Genomic DNA, 20,350 nt, shown 5'->3' on the forward strand with positions numbered 1-20,350 from the left:
AGGCCTTTCAGTGGCCTGTGGCTATACAGTGTGCTGTAGAAACAATGACTGACTTTCTCCTTTTCTCATTGTTTTATCCTCCATTTTCTTATAATCGCCTTACCATACTATTCCATTTGGACTATTCAGTCAATGATTGCTGCTGACTCTGATACATAAAGCAGACTTGAGTTACTCAGACCCAGATCCTCAAAAGGTATGTAGGCACCTAACTCCCACTGAATTCAATTCCCATTGAGGATCTGGGCACCAGTACCCATTGACCAGTCTGTTACTGTTCTGAGTGTACCAAATGCTACAGCCTTCATCCTAGGAAAATGGCGCAAAAAGCAACCTTGCCAAAGGCCTCCAGGAAAATTCCTATCCTCATTTTGTGAGAAACTGAATAAAGATAGGGGATTATGTAGGTCAGTAACACCACATTGTATGTTTTTTCATTTAGGGCCCTATCTTGTCCAGTGCTCAGCTCCCATAGGAATTCAGTACCTCACAGGATCAGGACCTTAGTTAGGTAATAATAATGTGCTTAAGTGTCTCCTTTGAACCTCTACACTGCAGGTTCACATATCCTTAAAGAAAATTTTGTCTGTACAATCAGTTAACTGGCATTTGGTGATCTACCTTAATCTTAAAGGATGGCCAGTCAAGTTTTTTCCTCCTTTACCTTCCATCACACAGACAGATAAAACCTGGTCTTCTGTGAAACTTGTTCCTTGTCAGGATTTCAGTATATCCAGTAAATCTACCTGTAAGAAGAGACTCAGCTATGTGTCTATTTTATCATGCCTGGTTAGGGCTTTCATTCTCTAAAGAGTATTGGGACGAGGAATTTTATAAAAGGGATTTTTGGCAAGCAGGGTCACAAGTATCACTGGATCAGGTGGAATAGATCTGAGGATGACCCTTTGCAAAGCTGTGGTTGTTCATTGCAGCTTTGGTTTCAGAAGTATACATCGACAGAAGAAAGCTTCTGTAGTTTCTGGACTATTATTTTACAGGAGAATTAAAATTTTCTGTAGTGCTGCCAAACTGTTTACATAAATTCTACCTGCCAAGTCTATGAGACACTAGTAATTCCCATAAGGTGGCCACTACAAATTAAGGCCTTGATTCTGAGTGGTGCTGAGTGACATCAAATCCAGATGGCTTCAGTGGGAGCCATAGCTGTCTGAGTTTGTCTTTTACAAATTATAAAACGTACCTGCCTTAGCTCACGGGCCATTATAAACTAGATGTGCTGTAATTATTCATCAATTGTACATTTTTCAAATTTGATTACTTTTTAAACACCTGCAATGTAATTTGACTGCAGTGAGATGCAATGAATTCATCTTTTCAATATTATACAGGGACCAAGAGTGGAGCACTTGAAGCAGCTGGACGACCACTATCAACAGCACACCCCTCTAGAGGTTGGAAACATTTCTAATAGATGATCTTCCCAAGGGAAGCCTTCCACACTATATGAGAAATGTACCCTCATGTGTAAATGGCTGCCTGATAGGGAAAGACTCAATCAACTCATCTTTTGAATAAAGTTACACGTATCAGTACTTTTTACCCAATATACTTAACAGGCAATATCAGGTAGCATTTGTAATCTATGAGGCTGATTCCAATCTCAGTTATACTGGTGTAAACTGGTAGAAACTTGAGTGAACACAGTGGTGTCATACAGATAACTCAACGAGGAAACCTGTTGTGTGCTCAGAGGCTTTTTCATTTCCATCAAGTGATTGATATGAAAATGAAGAGAATGCATTCCTTTTTAGAGAGGGAATTTGAGAGAGAGTTGGCTGTCTGATTCAGTGTACTGGTGAAGTTTAGATCCTCATACCATGGTGACGGGTGCACTGTCGAGGATAGACTGGAGAATTCTTGTCATTCATGCAGTTGTACTCAGTCTTGATCAGATCAGATATAGAAACATTGAAAAGGAAATAAGTCAATACCAAGTCATCATTATTACACATTGTATTCAAAGTCAAGATGATCCCATAACTGCTCAGATGACAGTAGACAAAGCTATAGAAATGGTTTTCATTCTCCCAGGTTTGCCTGTGAGGAGGAACGACTGATGCTCACTACCACAGGTTTAAGGTTGCCATAACTTTACCAGTATTTGAGCCTGTGTATTTCTGAAAAACAAAGATGAATATAAAAAAATTAAGTGCCTGCTTTTCCCTCCACCAAATTTTACACTCAGCCATGTGTTTGTAGTTCAGCTACTGCACTTCAAAGAACCAACAGCAGCAGCCACGATTTTGGTCAAAGTCAGGAAAGTATGGAAAAATTCTGGCACAATATTGGAGTTGGAGTGGATACATTGGCAATGGACAGAGCCAGAAAAAAGATGGACAGTCTTGTGTGAATGCACTCTTGGGTGTAGCTAGAGGGTGTAATTCCTTGTCAGGATTTTCACTGGTCAAAGAATCAATCCTTGCTGTGAAGACGTCTAATCACTAGTCCATCTTGCCCCTCATGATAATTGTTAGAAGCACACATACATAAAGGGTTTGATGAAACTCAATCTACAGATCAAAACAAAGTAAACTCTTTACCAAGCTGAGTTTCTAGCAACCATGAATCCCTCCTGGCTCCTGGAGCAACTCCTTTCTCTTCACTTCTTCCTTCATGGAAGCAGCAGTATCAATTTTCTGTTGTGCTGCAACTAAATATTGTTACTTCATGTTGTCATAACTTGAGTCTTATATTCACAGAGTGGCAAAGACAAAGGACTTTGCTTTAAATTGTTTTTTGAAGAGATGAAGCAGTAACAATATTTTTCTCTGTCATTGTGTGTGACGAGTTAATAACATAGGGCCAGATTGTAGCTAGTCCTTCAGGACCATACAGGAGGGTAAGACAGTATAAGGTATACCTTACTCCAATACACCGGCTACCCGTGCTGTGGATGGAAGCACAAAGGGAGGAGCAGCTGCTGCAGGGGCACTACACCCCTCCTGCACCAGTCGGCAAGAAGGGATGGGGGAATGGACAGAGTCTTGCCTCCTCTTTCCTGCCCCCCAGACATACTAACTAGTGTAATTGCACCAGCATCCTGGGGGAAGTGTGCTGCACCACTATAGATCTGAGGCAAGGTATATCTTTCCTGAAGGCAGGGAAAACTAGGAAGCACAGGACTCTGAGTTTGAGTCCTGTTTTGCTCCTGGGGCAGTATAGGTACGTACTCTTCCATATTTGGGGCAAAGTTACAACTGACCCCATATTAACATTTGGGTGATGGAATGCCACTATGGGCCACCAACCTGTCTAACATTCATGCCCTGCAAAGTTTTTCTTCTGAGAGCTTAACATTCTTTTTTAAACTATGTTCACAGTTACAGTTGCCGCCTCTGGCAGAATCTGTCCTACATATTACTCTGTGTTAAGACCTTTCTCCTAAACTCCTTCGGAGGTAGAGTGTCACAGCATTTAGTTGTGCAAGAGAGACTATGAGTCTGGTTGTGGGGAGGAGAGCAGGTTATTCACTTGCTACTCTCCATTGGGAGTAGCCCTGACTCCTCTTCCCACTGTCCACCTCAACCCCTAGCCAAGTAGCTGGTGCATAAAGGGGAGTTGAGATACACCATGAAAAAAGGGGCAAAGAGTCCTGTGGCACCTTATAAACTAACAGACGTATTGGAGCATAAGCTTTCGTGGGTGAATACCCACTTCATCGGATGAATGTCAACATGTATTCACCCACGAAAGCTTATGCTCCAATAGTTCTGTTAGTCTATAAGGTGCCACAGGACTCTTTGCCGCTTTTACAGATCCAGACTAACATGGCTACCCCTCTGATACATGAAAAAAGGATAGAGGAACTTTTCTCCCCCCCCAGGTGAGGGGAAATCAGGGCTGGAATCCCAAGGAGCATTCAGAAAATTGTAAGGCTCACATACGTGCCACCTCTCACGCAGGACAGATGGCAAGATTAGAACCTAGCTTTTAACGTCTTGACCTCTTCTAGCTTCAGTTTATGCAATTCAGCCTCTTGTCCCCTAAATAACCCTGCTGTTTCCTACATTCTAGATAAACGACTGAAGAAACTTCTTGAGAAAAAGGTTGGGAACAAAGGTAGGAACCCACATAGCCAACTCACGCAAAGAAAATTCCTGTTCATTTGCCTTTCAATTAATCTAATTATCTTGGCTGTTCACAGACTGTAAAACGGATATTGCTTTTCTGATTGATGGAAGCTACAATATTGGGCAGCGTAGATTTAATTTGCAGAAGAACTTTGTTGGGAAAGTAGCTGTGATGCTGGGAATTGGAACCGAAGGACCACATGTGGGAGTTGTGCAAGCCAGGTATCTGCAACGTTATAAGAAAACTCTAGTCACTGAGTTATTAAAATGAGAAAGCTGAAACATATAAAAATATCCTATTCAGCAGACCTCTACTTGAGTAGTATAAGTTATAACATTCTGCTTAGGAACTGTTGTAGTTGAGACATCCAACTAAAATCAGTTTATTTGGGGGGACTGGATGGTTTAGGACAGAGGTTTCTAAAGATTTTCCTAATGTGAACTACATTGTTAAGAGACAGCGAGTCTTACAGACACCTCCCTTTCTACCGATGATCCAGTAGTATCCCCATGACAACAGGAGCAATATTAAGGAAGTATTACTTTTTTTTTTAATATGAGTTAGCAGTAGAAAACAAGTAGAGCCAGCACCATGCTACCAGACAGGTCTATGCATACTACCAGCATGTTCTCTCTGGACCACTCTTGGTCCACAGACCTCAGGTTGGGTACTACTTGGGCTAGGATAATGGTAGTGGGACACAGAGCCTTTCTTTTCCAAGTCCCTAGTTCATACCCAACCCCAATAATGGTACATAGTGAATGACAGTTTGAACCACTTCATGGTAGTTGTTTCATCTATATGAAGTGTGTTTGTGGTTTCAGTCCAGTTCTGATTGGACTGGTGTCCAGTACACAAAAGCACAACTGGGACTAATTGACAACCACAATGAGAGACTGGGCATAGAGAGCAAACTATCCTCTCATCTCCAGCAAGCATTCCTTTATGTTAGTTTTGAGGTGAGTTGATGTGGAAGGGTGAGAGAAGTTTGTCTTGCTGCCTGCCCTGTCCTTGATCTGAGGGGGGAGGACTTGGGCTTCCAGGGCTGCCAGCACCATTCACGGTCATGTAGTTCATCTTAAAAAAAAAAAAAAAAGATCTCAGCAAAGTGGGGATTCTAAAACTTGGCCATTTTTGATATTATGGTGAGTAATTTTTAATATCACACAAAATGGAGTATCCTTGATCAGCTTATAGCAACTGATACTTCCAAACGTGTTAATGAAAATTGGGAAAAAAAAAAAAAAAAGACTTAACATTGGGTTGTATTTTGGCTTATAGCATAAAACTGTCAGGTACCACAACGGCCAACCCAATAGCCTAATGCTCTCACCCCCCACTTTAAAAAACACCTCTCACAATTTTGTTTGCCTATTATCAGGATTTAAGTCCTGGGCAGCTGGTTATGTGAGGTGACTATTTTCCAAAGCCCAACCACTTTGGCAATTGCTTCTGGTCTAAAGGAAGTTTCTTCTAAACACGGAAATAGCTGGTGGATTAACAAGTGAGGTCTCTCCCACATCCTTCAACAAGCCTGTATTAAATTATAGGTACCAATACAGTCAACAAGAAACAATGATAGATATCGTGTGAATGTTGTGCAAAAAAGATACTAAACATTATTAAAATAGACACTGAACAAAAGGATCCAAAAATTTCTGGGGGTGGGGGAATTGAATTTCTTTTTATCAAGATGATGATCAACTACCATGTCAGCTTTTCCAGTTCAGTTGAAAAGAAAATTGTTGCAACATTACTTGCTGGCCACATTAGCAAAGACAACTTTGCTTCCTGGAGAATTATTATTGTTCGGCTTCATTTATTTGTAATAATTTACCTTCCAAACCATGGGATTTGTCAGGAAATTTATAAATAGCCAAAACAACTGTTTGAACTGAAAGGCTTGGAGAAAGTCTTATGTAATGGGTGTATGGAATACTGAAGAGAGATTAAGACACAGGGCTTGAGTCCTTCACTTAAAACAGGAACTCTCCTGGACTCAATGGAGTTACATCACTGCAAAATGGGATGAGAGGAGAATCAGTTCCAAAAAGTAGAGTAATTATCTAATGGGCAAACATGGCTGTCTTGGGGCTACATCCCACAGAGTGCTGAGCAACTGAAGTCAGCTGGAGTTGAGTACCTTGATGAATCAAGCCTTTAATGGGAATGGATCATGGCAACTGCCCTCCAAAGATCCTCATATCTTTTAAAAAAAAAAAAAAAAAAGCAGCATTAGGTCCTCGTCCTGCGCTGGGATCCTCTTATGCAGATCCCACTCTGCATAGGCATAGGAGTCCATCTGATGCTGCATCAAGACCTTGACTTCATAACAGTTGTTCTTTTCAACTGCAAGTGAGACCAAATGTACTTCTTACAGTTCACATGACAACTAGTTTTTAATTTAGTGTTTTGTTCATCCTAGATTAGGAGTCAGAGGGTGAAATTCATTGCAGCTAAAATTTTCCTTTTTTTAAATAAAGAGTAACTAGCTAGCATACAAATTAAATTACTCTGAAACTATTTTCATTTAAAAGAAATTTAAAATATATATATATATATATATATTTAGCAAATGTTTAAGATCCAAATTCAACAATAAAAAAAAGTGGCCAAATTCATTTCTCACTTACTCCAATGTGACTCAAAAAGTAGTTCCATTTACAGAGGTATAATTGAGAGCAAAATTTGTCCCTATAACAGTATACAAAAACAGCAAATGAATACACTTTAAAATGAATGAAAATCATTCCCTTCTTACCTGCTAAGACCTCTGTTCTGAACTTGATTCCTTCTGCTGTCTTTGAGATAATCACAGATACTGCAAAGAGTGAGGGTTCCTACTTTGTTTTAAGAATTAATATCATTAACTGTTGCTGACAAAACTCAGAACCCTGGATTCTGCTCTTAAGCAGGCTAAAAGGCATTTCATTTCTATTTTAAGATTTGTCATGTATGTCTGTTTTTTAACTGGTTACTTTATTTTTCACATAGTGAGCATCCAAAAACTGAATTTTATCTGAAAAACTTTACTGTGGCAAAAGATGTTTTGTTTGCGATAAAGGAAATTGGCTTCAGAGGAGGCAACTCCAATACGGGTAGGTACAAATCTGATCAGAGACCGGATAAGAACTAATTGTACCCAAGGAATGTTATTGTTGTCATTTTGTTTTGTATTAAAATGTTGGCCTGTCCTAAATTCAAAGTTTTTAGAAGATGAAGTTCCACATAACATTGCCCCACAATACAAATTTGATAGTAATTTCCACTGTTTAAACAGTCACTGATTTCTTCACAGGGAACAGCTTTGTTTCCTGAAACAAATATGTATCATTTATAGTAGAATGATTTTCAGACTGTCTGGGGTAATCAGAGCATATCAAAAAAGAGTTTCTGAAGGGAAATGAAATACGAGAAGAAGAAGGAGAATATCTCAAAAATATACACATTAAGTCATGAAGCAAAGAGGAACAGTGCCCTCAGTTCAGTGGTGGTAGTAAGCTGGTACAGTCAGGTACACCGTACCATTAAGACATTTATTGCCAGTATGCCATACCAGAAAGATATTTTCAAGAATGAATTGTAGAGCCCTGCGCAGATACAAATTTATACTCGTGGCTGCGGATATCCACAGATACAAATTGGTATCCGCTGAACCACAGGGCACTCCTGGGAACTGCAGCGGTGAAAAGAGCAGAACATGGGGCTGCCACTCCCAGGAGCCAGCGCCCTTCATTAGCAGCTCCTTTGGCACGGCTGTACTGCCTCCCAGCCCCACCTCCAGCCCTTCTACACAGCTGCATCTCCTGTCTGGGGTCTGTACAGCCCTGCCGGAGTACAGGGCTGAGGGCGGTACAGCCATGCTGGAGGAGATGCCAGTGTGGGGTGTTGGCTCTCGGGAGCGTCAGCCCCAAGTTCTGCTCCTTTCACCACTGCAGTTCCTGGGAGAGCCCTGTGGTTCAGCGGATACCAATTTCTATCCACAGATATAAATTTATATCCGCGCAGGGCTCTAGTCACAGAACATTTTTTGTGAGAGGGGGTGGGGTAGGAGTTAAAATCTACTTCCACCACTGCCTGAGTTTCACCCTTCCACTTCAAGTGAGCTTCCTTGGAGTATCTATTTCCACAGGGCTGACTAGACCTACACGTAAAGTTCCACTTACTTTTGGTCAGTTGGAAATTATTGTACTTTCTATTGATTTGTGAGTTACAGGCCACTCAAACTTCAGTGTTACCTGGAATTCCCAGAAGAAAATTTTGCTATTACACTGGGATAAATCCACAGTAACTTCATACATGGCAGTGGAGTAACTCCAGATTTACACCATACCAACAGAGAGGAATTTGTGTCTCAGTCTTCTAAGGTCTTTTTGAAAATTCTACATTTTAGAAAGATCTAAGTCCTCCAACTAGGGTGGCCAGGTGTCCGGTTTACAACCAGAAAGTCCAGTCAAAAAGGGGACTTGATGGTGTCCAGTCAGATCTGAACCACACAGGGAGAGGGGAAAAGCAGCAAGTGACAGACTGAGGAGGAAATAGGAGCTAACGGGGGGGGGAAGGACCTCAGGGGGAAGGGGCAGGGCAGGAGCGGGGCCTCCGGGGAAGAGTTTGGGCCAGCGGTGAGGCCTGGGGTGGGGGTGGGGGGAAGAAGAGGGCAGGGGCAGGTCCTCAGGGGGAATGGGAGATCCGGCACTCCTGCTGGCGTGTCCGTTTTTTAAAATATTACAAAGTTGGCAACCTTACCTCCAACCAGAGTAATGGAAATTATTCTGGAGCAAGAATAGGGATGTTTCTAGGTTGGTTTATTGTTTTGAAGGTCAGTGTACTCATGTTTGTGTGTTACTCTCCCAGTCAAGTCAGTGTGAAAAACAATTCAAAATGTTTTAAAAAATCCTTTAATTTATAATCCTGGCAGTACAGCCAGGAAAGTTCTATCTGATTAACTAAAATTACAAATCCTAGAGATCTATTAAATCTTTCCACAAGATGTTTTTAAATTTCTCTGTAGAGAGGTGGCATGCCCAGTCTCTGGTGTCCCCCTCAGTTTGAACAGTCTTTACCCGCTATAGAAAGGGTTAAGGCCAGTACTACTCAACTGGTACATAAGAACATAAGAATGACCATACTGGGTCAGACCAAAGGTCAACCCAGCCCAGTAGCCTGTCTACCAACAGTGGCCAATGCCAGGTGCCCCAGAGGGAATGAACCTAACAGGTAACGATCAAGTGATCTCTCTCCTGCCATCCATCTCCACCCTCTGACAAACAGAGGCTAGGGACACCATTCCTTACCCATCCTGGCTAATAGCCATTAATGGACTTAACCTCCATGAATTTGTCCAGTTTTCTTTTAAACCCTGTTATAGTCCTAGCCTTCACAACCTCCTTAGGCAAGGAGTTCCACAGGTTGACTGTGCGCTGGAGTGAAGAAAAACTCCCTTTTATTTGTTTTAAACCTGCTACCCATTAATTTCATTTGGTGGCCCCTAGTTCTTATATTATGGGAACAAGTAAATAACTTTTCCTTATTCACTTTCTCCACACCACTCATGATTTTATAGACCTCTATCAAATCCCCCCTTAGTCTCCTCTTTTCCAAGCTGAAAAGTCCGAGCCTCTTTAATCTCTCCTCATATGGGACCCGTTCCAAACCCCTAATCGTTTTAGTTGCCTTTTCGGAACCTTTTCTAATGCCAGTATATCTTTTTTGAGATGAGGGGACCACATCTGTATGCAGTATTCAAGATGTGGGCATACCATGGATTTATATAAGGGCAATAAGATATTCTCCGTCTTATTCTCTATCCCCTTTTTAATGATTCCTAAAATCCTGTTTGCTTTTTTAACTGCCGCTGCACACTGCATGGACATCTTCAGAGAACTATTCACGATGACTCCAAGATCTTTCTCCTGATTAGTTGTAGCTAAATTAGCCCCCATCATATTGTATGTATAATTGGGGTTATTTTTTCCAATATGCATTACTTTACATTTATCCACATTAAATTTCATTTGCCATTTTGTTGCCCAATCACTTAGTTTTGTGAGATCTTTTTGAAGTTCTTCACAGTCTGCTTTGGTCTTAACTATCTTGAACAGTTGAGTATCATCTGCTAACTTTGCCACCTCATTGTTTACCCCTTTTTCTCCAGATCATTTATGAATAGGTTGAATAGGATTGGTCCTAGGACTGACCCTTGGGGAACACCACTAGTTACCCTTCTCCATTCTGAAAATTTACCATTTATTCCTACCCTTTGATCCCTGTCTTTTAACCAATTCTCAATCCATGAAAGGATCTTCCCTCTTATCCCATGACAACTTAATTTACGTAAGAGCCTTTGGTGAGGGACCTTGTCAAAGGCTTTCTGGAAATCTAAGTACACTATGTCAATTGGATCCCCCTTGTCCATATGTTTGTTGACCCCCTCAAAGAACTCAAATAGATTAGTAAGACATGATCTCCCTTTACAGAAACCATGCTGACTTTTGCGCAAGAATTTATGTTCTTCTATGTGTCTGACAATTTTATTCTTTACTATTGTTTCAACTAATTTGCCCAGTACTGACGTTAGATTTACCAGTCTGTAATTGCCAGGACGAGAGCCCTTCTTAAATATTGGCATTACATTAGCTATCTTCCAGTCATTGGGTACAGTAGCTGATTTAAAGGAAAGGTTACAAACCATAGTTAATAGTTCCACAATTTCACATTTGAGTTCTTTCAGAACTCTTTGGTGAACGCCATCTGGTCCCGGTGACTTGTTACTGTTAAGTTTCTCAATTAATTCCAAAACCTCCTCTAGTGACACTTCAATCTGTGACACTTCCTCAGATTTGTCACCTACAAAAGACAGCTCAGGTTTGGGAATCTCACTAACATACTCAGCCGTGAAGACTGAAGCAAAGAATTCATTTAGTTTCTCTGCAATGACTTTATCGTCTTTATGTGCTCCTTATGTATCTCGATCGTCCAGGGGCCCCACTGGTTGTTTAGCAGGCTTCCTGCTTTTGATGTACTTAAAAAAATTTGTTTTGTTATTACCTTTTGAGTTTTTGGCTAGCTATTCTTCAAACTCCTTTTTGGCTTTTCTTATTCCATTTTTACATTTAATCTGGCAGTGTTTATGCTCCTTTCTATTTACGTCACTAGGATTTGACTTCCATCTGTTAAAAGATGCCTTTTTATCTCTCGCTGCTTATTTTACATGGTTGTTAAGCCCCAGTGGCTCTTTTAGTTCTTTTACTGTGTTTTTTAATTTGGGGTATACATTTAAGTTGAGCCTCTGTTATGGTTTTCACTCTAGTCACTATACTTTTTAATTTGTGTTTAACTAACTTCCTCATTTTTGCATAGTTCTCCTTTCTGAAATTAAATGCCACAGTGTTGGGCTGTTGAGGTGTTCTTCCCACCACAGGAATGTTAAATGTTATTATATTATGGCAGATTTCAGAGTAGCAGCCGTGTTAGTCTGTATTCGCAAAAAGAAAAGGAGTACTTGGGGCACCTTAGAGACTAACAAATTTATTTGAGCATAAGCTGAGCTGTAGCTCACGAAAGCTTATGCTCAAAGAAATTGGTTAGTCTCTAAGGTGCCACAAGTACTCTCTTTATTATATTATGGTCACTATTTCCAAGCAGTCCTGTTATAGTTACCTTTGGACCAGATCCTGCACTCCACTCAGGACTAGATTGAGAGTTGCCTCTCCCCTTGTGGGTTCCTGTACCAGCTGCTCCAAGAAGCAGTCACTTAAAGTATCGAGAAATTTTGTCTCTGGTACAGAAACCCAATTTCCCAATTGTGAAATAGCTTCCTCAAATTCTCCTTTTCCTGTTCAAAACTAGGAAAAGCCTTGAAACACACAGCTCAGAGATTCTTCTCTCTGGAAAATGGAGTACGCGGAGGGATTCCTAAGATCATCGTAGTTTTCATAGATGGCTGGCCCTCAGATGATATAGAAGAAGCTGGAATAGTGGCCAGAGAATTTGGCATTAACGTATTCATTGTGTCTGTAGCAAGACCCACAACTGAGGAACAGGGAATGGTTCAAGATGCTGGTTTTGTTGACAAGGTATGAGAGAATGTCCTCAATGTATTTGTAATTTACTCTTCACTCATGGGTATTACATACTTCAAATGACTAAGTTTCCTCCAGCCTGAACTCCAAATGAAAAAGTCATACATATGTAATAGAGTTTTAAAAGAGTTTGTCAACCATCTTGTAGAATAGGTGAATTATATCCCCAGTATAGAATTCTAAAGGATGGTTAGCACTCTGTAGGAAAAATGTCACTATTAAATTCTAAAAGGTTTTTGCTATAATTTTTGTATAGCCCTCTTGGTTTTATGCCATTAAATTATATGAGACTCCTCCATAAATGTTGAAAAGGCCATTTAAAAAAAAGTTATTTAGAGCCAGGTTTTCTACTCATTTTTGTGGACACTGTTTTGCCTCCCACAATTTTATGCCCATCCTTGCTTGCTAACAAAAATAATAGTAACTAGATACTTACCTGATTTGTAATTTCATACAGACATCTGACTATATTTGTTGCTATCTACAATTAACAGTACATACAAAATTGTTTTTGCAAAATCAGAATCAATCTCAGAAAATTAGGTAATTATACTTTGAAGCAAAATCTAGATCCCTCCATGCTTTACATACTTGTATGCCCATTAATTGTCTCTTTATTCAACATTTGAAATGTATAATTAGAACTTCCAGCTTTTATCCTTCATCTTTTTATGAATACTGCTAATTCTTAGAGAAGATCAGCATCTACAGCTACCATTAATTTCAACTGGAATTCCAGGTGGTCAGCATTTCAGGGAGGCTGGTGGGGGGAAATCAGACCCTAGTTTCCTATCAAACTATTAAATTAAATTATTTATATACACCTTTAATAGTACATTCAACAGAAATCTCTGTATGCATGTTTTGTTTTTAAACAGGCTGTCTGTCGAAATAATGGCTTCTTCTCTTACCATATACCCACCTGGTTTGGTACTACCAAATACGTAAAACCTCTTGTCCAAAAATTGTGTTCTCATGAGCAGATGCTGTGTAGCAAAACTTGCTACAACTCTGTCAATATAGCTTTTCTGATAGATGGCTCTAGCAGTGTTGGAGACAGCAACTTCCGCCTCATGCTTGAATTCATCAGTAATGTTGCCAAAGCCTTTGAGATCTCCGATACTGGTTCCAGAATTGCAGCTGTGCAGTTCACCTATGATCAACGCATGGAGTTCAGCCTCACTGATTATGCCACAAAGGAGAAGGTTCTCTCTGCTGTGCGGGGCATTCGTTACATGAGTGGTGGTACCGCTACTGGTGATGCCATTTCTTTCACAACCAGAAACGTGTTTGGACCTGTGAGAGATGGACCCAACAAAAATTTCCTTGTTGTTTTGACTGACGGTCAGTCGTATGACGAAGTTAGAGCTCCTGCTGCTGCGGCACACAGAGCAGGTAAATGACTGAAACACAACAAAAGAAACTGGAGGTCAATATTTCACACTCCTGTCGTGTCTTTCACTGGCCAGGGTGTGGGGGGCGGGGGTGGATGACAAAGAAGTTTGTAGACATTAATTCAATCTCATTTTGCCCCCGTGAGCTGGTGAAGTGTTGTTGCCCCTTTGGCCCAGTTAGCCACAATTCAGGACCTTGCAAAGGTTGGTTGTTAGGGTGAGAAATCAGTGATATGAGTTGGGTGTATTCTTGTGCAATCTTGTTTATTTATAAAATAGGCACACAAAGGCTTGTTTCTCTAAACATAGTCGCAACAAACAGCAGCAGACAACTTCCTTACTTAGAAATCCGCAAGCTATCTTCATTAGCTCTGGCTGGCCACACAACCTATTGCCTTGGGCCATCACCTCCACTGTCTACAGCTGTTTTCAATACATGAAGGAGTTTGATTGCTCCTTCTGTAGAACCTGAAGGAATGCCTGGCACACCCACTGACTGTCTTTGGATCCAAGAGCTCCCTGATGGCAGCCATTACTAGCACTTTTCAGCATAATATATTAACTCCATTTTACAAATATGCTAGCTGAGGTTAAATGTTTTCCTATAGGTCACAGAGCTAGAAATAGGAAATAGAAACTAAATTTCCCCATTCCCTGTCCTCTGCTCTAAACACCAAACAACCCAACCCATTTTAAATAATTTTATACGACACTTGTAAAGAAAATTATCTGAATCAGTTGACATTACAGTATTTGAACCAAATAGCCTGTTTTCAGACTGGAAAATTTCTTGCACTCTACTCACCAAAACTACAGATGCAATGTATTGGTCCTTTTCTAGTCATTGCTCTTTAGCTGTTTTCCTGTCTCATTATGTACGGTATAAATGTTGTAAATTTACATAAGTAAGTAAAAGCAGGTTATTACAAATTCAGAATCTGAAAGAAGAAAATACTGTCAGCTCAAACTCAAGGCCTGTATGGTATTAAACTAGACTACTACCATCATTTACTGGGGAGGAAAGTGGTTTGGCTAAAGAGCCTCCCTGAACTACTGTCACTTGAGAGAACTGACTGAGCACAATAATGATTCAGTCTTATTGTTCAGAAAATCTTTCAGTGATTAAATTGGTGTCTAGTACACAGTAGATCAGACTTCCATTCCCTGTGTCCAATCAAAGTTTAAAAAATGATATCATTACTTCTTTCATAGGCAGTATTATAAAATATCTAAAATGCTAGCCTTATAAGTTGCCCCATGCTTCTTACTATAAACTTGTTTAAGTTTAAGCAAAAAACTTCTGGTTCCAAATATTTAGGACCCAATGTTGCTCCTGCTGAAGTCTAGTGGAAAGAGTCCCATTGTCTCTGGCCAGCTGCATGTACTGAAAACACGCTTTTTTTTTTTCAGGGGGTGGGTGGGGGTCGAAATTAATCCAGCAAATGTAAAGCTGGAGAGCTATTTTCCTTGTATCTACAAACTTCTTGGGCTTACATGTGGTCTCTTTTTATTATAACACTATAGGTATTACAGTCTTCTCTATTGGTATTGCTTGGGCACCATTGGATGATCTGAAAGACATGGCCTCTGAACCAAGAGAGTCGCACAATTTCTTCACAAGAGAGTTCACAGGATTGGAGCAGATTGTTCCTGATGTTGTTAGAGGCATTTGTAGAGATTTCTTGAACTCTAAACAGTAGAGGAAAGGCTGTTGGTCACTTTGTTGAAACTAAATCAAGAAAGCTGGGAAGGTCTTTCTACAGTGCAAATATCCCATTCTTTTAATACACAGTCAAAGTCTTGGGATAAGATACAAAGAATCACACTCTGCTTTCTAAACTCAAATAAAAGCTTCCAGTTACATCATTGCAAGTTTTGCTTGATTAGGGACTGCAGGATTTTGCCAAAAGCAATTTTAAATATTAGCTTTAAATATAAATCAAGGGCTGTTAAGCATACTTTACATTTAAGGTACCAGATATCAGCTGTATGTATATAGAGAAAATACAAGGTAACTTAGCTCTGACATTTGTGGGCTGTCATTTGCTGAATGTCTCCTCACACATGAAAATTAATATACTTTTAGATATCTAACACCTTGTATACAATATATACAGTTGAAGTTTCTTGAATTATTCCAAAAGGCTCTCTCACTACTGTGATGAAAAGACAAGATTGGGAACATGTGTTTTCACAGAAATGTTTTCAGTGTTCCATTTGTGCAACAGCTACTTCAGCTACTATTACAATGGATGGTTTGTAAGAGGTTGTGTGTCAGATTAAAGCAATCTATTGGATGAGAGCTTTCTACAGCAATGACACTAATTTGGCTGGTAGATCTGGTTTCAAAAGAATACCTGGTCACTTTCACCGGCTCCCAAGGAGTAATCCTATCAGATGTTTAGGCTTAGATCTTCAAAGGTATTGAGACACCTAATTCCCATCAATTTCAATGGGAGATAGTTTTGCCCAAGGCCTAGATGGTCAAAGCTATTACACATCTGTCTTCCCACTCCTATTAAAGTTGATGGCAAAATTCCCAGTAAATTCAGTGGGCCTGATTTTCTCCACTAACTTGCACGCTGGGCAGTCATTTACATGTGGGAGTAAAATGCTACCATACTTATTCAATAGTGTTTTACATTGACATTTTACAAGTGCAAATGACGAGACAAAGTTCCAAGCAGGGCCTTAGAGACTTCAGTTGGAATTGAGGGCATACAGACTGACATCCAAAATGAGCTCAGATCACTAACCTTAACTTGTCTATAGTAAGTTACTCAACCATGTGGAGGGGAGGTAAGTAGGAAGAAAGAAAGATAGAGGATATCATAGCCAGCAGGTGATAACTTTTAGAGCAATTCTTTATGAAGCCACTTGGAACAGATTTAAACCCTCATTGTTTTTAAAATATGAAAAATAGCTTTTGAAAATCTCTTCCATTTGATTGTGTCTATATTTGCATCCATACATGTGGTTAAAATTATTTAAAAATTCATTGTAAGGCATCTATCAAGTATCTGAAGTGGACAATACATTTTGGCCCAAATATTTTTTTCTAAGCTGGTTCCTAGGTAGTAAGCTTTTGTTACCAAACCAGAGCACTTTCCTGTTCAACTATCAGTCTGGGGTTTCTTTCATTTTTCTCATTTTGTGCTCTTGGTTGTAAAATGCTAAGCAGTTACGAATGATACAGAAGGGATCCTATTTATCAGGCTTTTTGTAGTGTATTTTTTTAATAACTTATGACTGGCTATATATTACACTAAACATGAATGGCAAGGATGCCTTGTATTTTTCTATTAATTGTTATCCTTAATTTTGTATATGTTTATAGATATACAGTATTCAGGTATTCCTGTATGAATCATCCAGGTATTCAAAGTAAAATATCAACATTGTGAAGACTATAAACATTTTAGCTCTCTTTTGATATGAAAATACACATACTGCAAGTAAACTTTTAGACAGATTGCAGCTAGATATTTTAATAGTCAGTAATGCAAAAAGCATTTTATGTTGAACCCCCATAATACATTTTGAATACATCAATAAAGCAAACATCATAAAGAATCCAAATATCAGTATTGTTTTAAATTGTTGAATTGCATTAAAAAACCCCAAAGTGAAAGGATACTAGTAACATATGTCCATGATTGTTGAGTCTACTAATAGCAAAATTATAACAATATTCCATGCTAAATATGATGGTAAATGTAAATAACTGAATACAAACACACTCACCAGTTAGTGAATTTACAAGTTCTGTGGTGCACAATTTTTTTCTGTTTATTGTTGTTGAAGGGACAACCACAAAGCTTTTCACAGACACACCCCTTGAACACACAAACAGGTCAAGTTTGGATCTTTAAAACAATGAAATATTTAATTGTAAATGTCTAAAAAGGTACAAAATATGGCTACAGTCATGCATATGACCTTCTCCACCCTAGAAAAAACTTAGCCATTGTTCTAATGCTTGTGAAATTCCACAAATGCTAGCAATTGTCTACACTAGGGCTCCTACTGGAAGTGTGTTTATCGCTGTTGTCTATGCTTGCACTGAACAAGTCAAAACAAGAAGACATGGTGCCAAAAATGCTTGTAGACTGGTGCTAGCCAGCAGTGGGAGAGTTGCTAAACATTTAAGTGTTGATGCAGCCAGTGAGGACAGATTGCACTCTTCATACAACCCCAATTACTGTAAGCTCAGGAACGAGCATGCACAAAAATTCTTAACCCCACCTCACTAAAATGTACATGTAGGGCAAAAGTTGTGAGCACAACTACTATATGCTGTAGGTGCAAAATGTGGGCAGAATTACTGCTTGACCAAGTGTGAGGTCAAAGGGGAAATGTCAGGGGGAAAGGGTGCTCTTTCTGGGTATAAAAGGCTCGGTCATAAGAAGAGCATGTTGCAGCAATAGCAGACACACAGAGAAGGCACCGTACTTGAACTGTGAACACTGGGGAGGCAGAACAGTATAGTGAATTAGCTGAGTAGGTTGCTCACACAGTTTTGGGGTCTTCTTCTGCTCTATCATAGTACGTGTGCATGTAACTACTGTTAGATCTGTTCCTATGCAACTCCTGGTCATAGGACATACAAACTGTTCCCCCTGTGGAGACTATGCCCAGTTAGCAGTGGCAGTTTTTCAAGATCAGGTGCTTCAATATCTACCTGAAGGACAGAAGGTAGACAACATATCCCAGGAGCTGCAGACAATGCAGTAGCCTGTGCTGACCAGGACTCGAAACATTAGGCACACAGGGTAAAATTTTCAAAAGCATCAAAGTGACTTACGAGTCTAAGCCCTGTTTCCTAAAGTGATGTAAGCCTTTAAGGCCAGCTTTTTAAAGATATTTAGGCACTAGTAGAATGTTCTAAATCAGCTAAGTGCCTAATTCCCATATGAGAATTAGGTGCCTCGGTCTCTGTAGCTTTAGGTGCCTCAATACCTTTAGAATGCAGCCCATGGGAGCTTAACGCTCATTCAAAGTCAATGGGACCAAGGTACATAAGTGACTTTGGAAAATGGGATGTGGGCTCCTAACTCACTTAGGCACATTTGAAACGTTTACACCCTATGCAGTCCCTTACAGCTCCTATGAGTCAGACAAAATTATGGACAATTAAGACTTCCCATTCCCCATGTTTTGCTCCCTATGAACAATCTGGTTCTCAGTCACATGAGTAGGAGGCAGGACAGAAAAGTACTCAATTTCCCCCTGTTTTACAGCTGTAGATAGATGTTATAGCTGCCAGATTTCCCTCTTTCCTTTCTGTTACATTTTGTTTTCTATGCTGCACACCTGTGTTAATTTCAAAGAAAAGAACAGTTGGGATGTACATAGAGGCCAGATCCTGGGTCCCCCTAGCCTCCCGAGAGAAGTCCCACCTGCACTGGGGCATCTTTGGATGGTGTGACGTGGTTACAATGGAGGTCTGCTTCCCCCCTCCTTGCTGGTACAAGGGCAGGGTCTAGGGAAATGGCAAAGGCAGCCACCATAATGTACAGCAGTCTTCATAGTGATGCACTCAGGATCTGGGAACAGCAAATGTAGCTCAAAACCAGCTTTTGTATCCCAACCACAACCTGAGTGTAATAAGGCCAGACCCCAGCATCATACCCATGTGTTGTTATGGTTAGTGAAACTATTCCATACTGAACTGGCAAGGAGCAAAATAATCCTAAGTAATTGTCCTACTGTGACTAAGACACAAAAAGAGAAGGTTACTCACCCCAGGCACTAACTGTAGTTCTTCAAGATGCGTCCCCCTATGGGTGTTCCACTCTAGGTGCGTGAACGCCCCACACACCTTTGATCAGAGATTTTCATTTGCAGTATTCATTTGCCCATGTGGTGTGAGACACTTTATCCTTCTAGAACACTGTGAAAGGGTCTGCTATTAAAGCCCCAATCTCTCAGACTCTGTGGGCTGATGTAGTAGCCATTCTGACCAGGTGCCTGGATGGACCACACTGAGAATGTCACACTCCACGTAGACTGCAAGAAATAGGGCAGACAATCCCCAAAATTAGTGGTTTATATTCTATAAGAGAGCTACCAAACCAGTATCAAAAGAGCTTCTATAGCACCCCACTGGTTAACAAGAAGCCAAACCGTCCCCTTTAGGCATTCCAACCCTTGGCTCCCTTCTAGACAACCAAGTTTAATATAGTGTGTTTGGTGAGAGGCAGAAAATGAAGGCAGGCATTTCTGACCACTCTGAGCTCCAACAGGTTGATATGAAGATTGGATTCTTGAGGTGGCCATCTGCCCTGCCCTGCCCATTGGGGTGCACCCCCCAACCTAGCAGAGATGCATCCGTGGTTATGGTTACCATTGGTGTTGGTTGGAGGAAGGGTACCCTCTCCCCTATATTGTGGTGAACCTTCTACAATACTAGGGAGCATCTGACCTGTTGAGGAACTGACACCTGTTTGTCTAGGCTGTGATTGTTTGGCAAGTAAACTGATCTGAGGCACCTCTGGAAACAGTGAAGGAATAACCTTGCAAGTTCTGTCACAGAAGTGCAAGCCACCATGTGACCTAGAATTTGAACACAGTTTCAAGGGCTCTGACAAGGTTTGATAGTGTCATGAATCTGTCCATGGGGAGGAAGGTCCTGGATCTCAGAAACTGTATGTTCTGAATGGGAGTCAGTGTGGATGTTCTCACCTTCACCTGGAGACCCAAGTCCAAGAACAGAGAAAGCACTTTCATCTGAAGAAGTGTTGTCCGCCGCACAGAGCGATTGTTCAGCTGTCACTGAGGCAC

At 40.4% G+C, this 20,350-nt stretch overlaps 1 protein-coding gene across 2 annotated transcripts in view; it reads left to right on the forward strand.

Annotated features, from left to right (window-relative positions):
• The window catches only part of COCH (cochlin), a 42,446-nt gene extending 25,306 nt beyond the window's left edge, over positions 1 to 17,140 (forward strand). Inside the window, exons 6-12 of one of the 2 annotated variants that reach the window (XM_074957092.1) lie at positions 1,350 to 1,412; positions 4,036 to 4,080; positions 4,166 to 4,313; positions 7,087 to 7,190; positions 11,941 to 12,167; positions 13,052 to 13,568; positions 15,092 to 17,140. In XM_074957092.1, coding sequence (XP_074813193.1) covers positions 1,350 to 1,412; positions 4,036 to 4,080; positions 4,166 to 4,313; positions 7,087 to 7,190; positions 11,941 to 12,167; positions 13,052 to 13,568; positions 15,092 to 15,267 — 1,280 coding nt within the window. In that variant the 3' untranslated portion in view covers positions 15,268 to 17,140. The remainder of the gene's footprint in view (positions 1 to 1,349; positions 1,413 to 4,035; positions 4,081 to 4,165; positions 4,314 to 7,086; positions 7,191 to 11,940; positions 12,168 to 13,051; positions 13,569 to 15,091) is intronic. The other variant, XM_074957091.1, reaches the window with a different exon arrangement.
• Positions 17,141 to 20,350: the final 3,210 nt, after the last annotated feature.

Source organism: Natator depressus, chromosome 6 (genome assembly GCF_965152275.1).
Source record: "Natator depressus isolate rNatDep1 chromosome 6, rNatDep2.hap1, whole genome shotgun sequence".
NCBI lineage: Eukaryota > Metazoa > Chordata > Testudines > Cheloniidae > Natator > Natator depressus.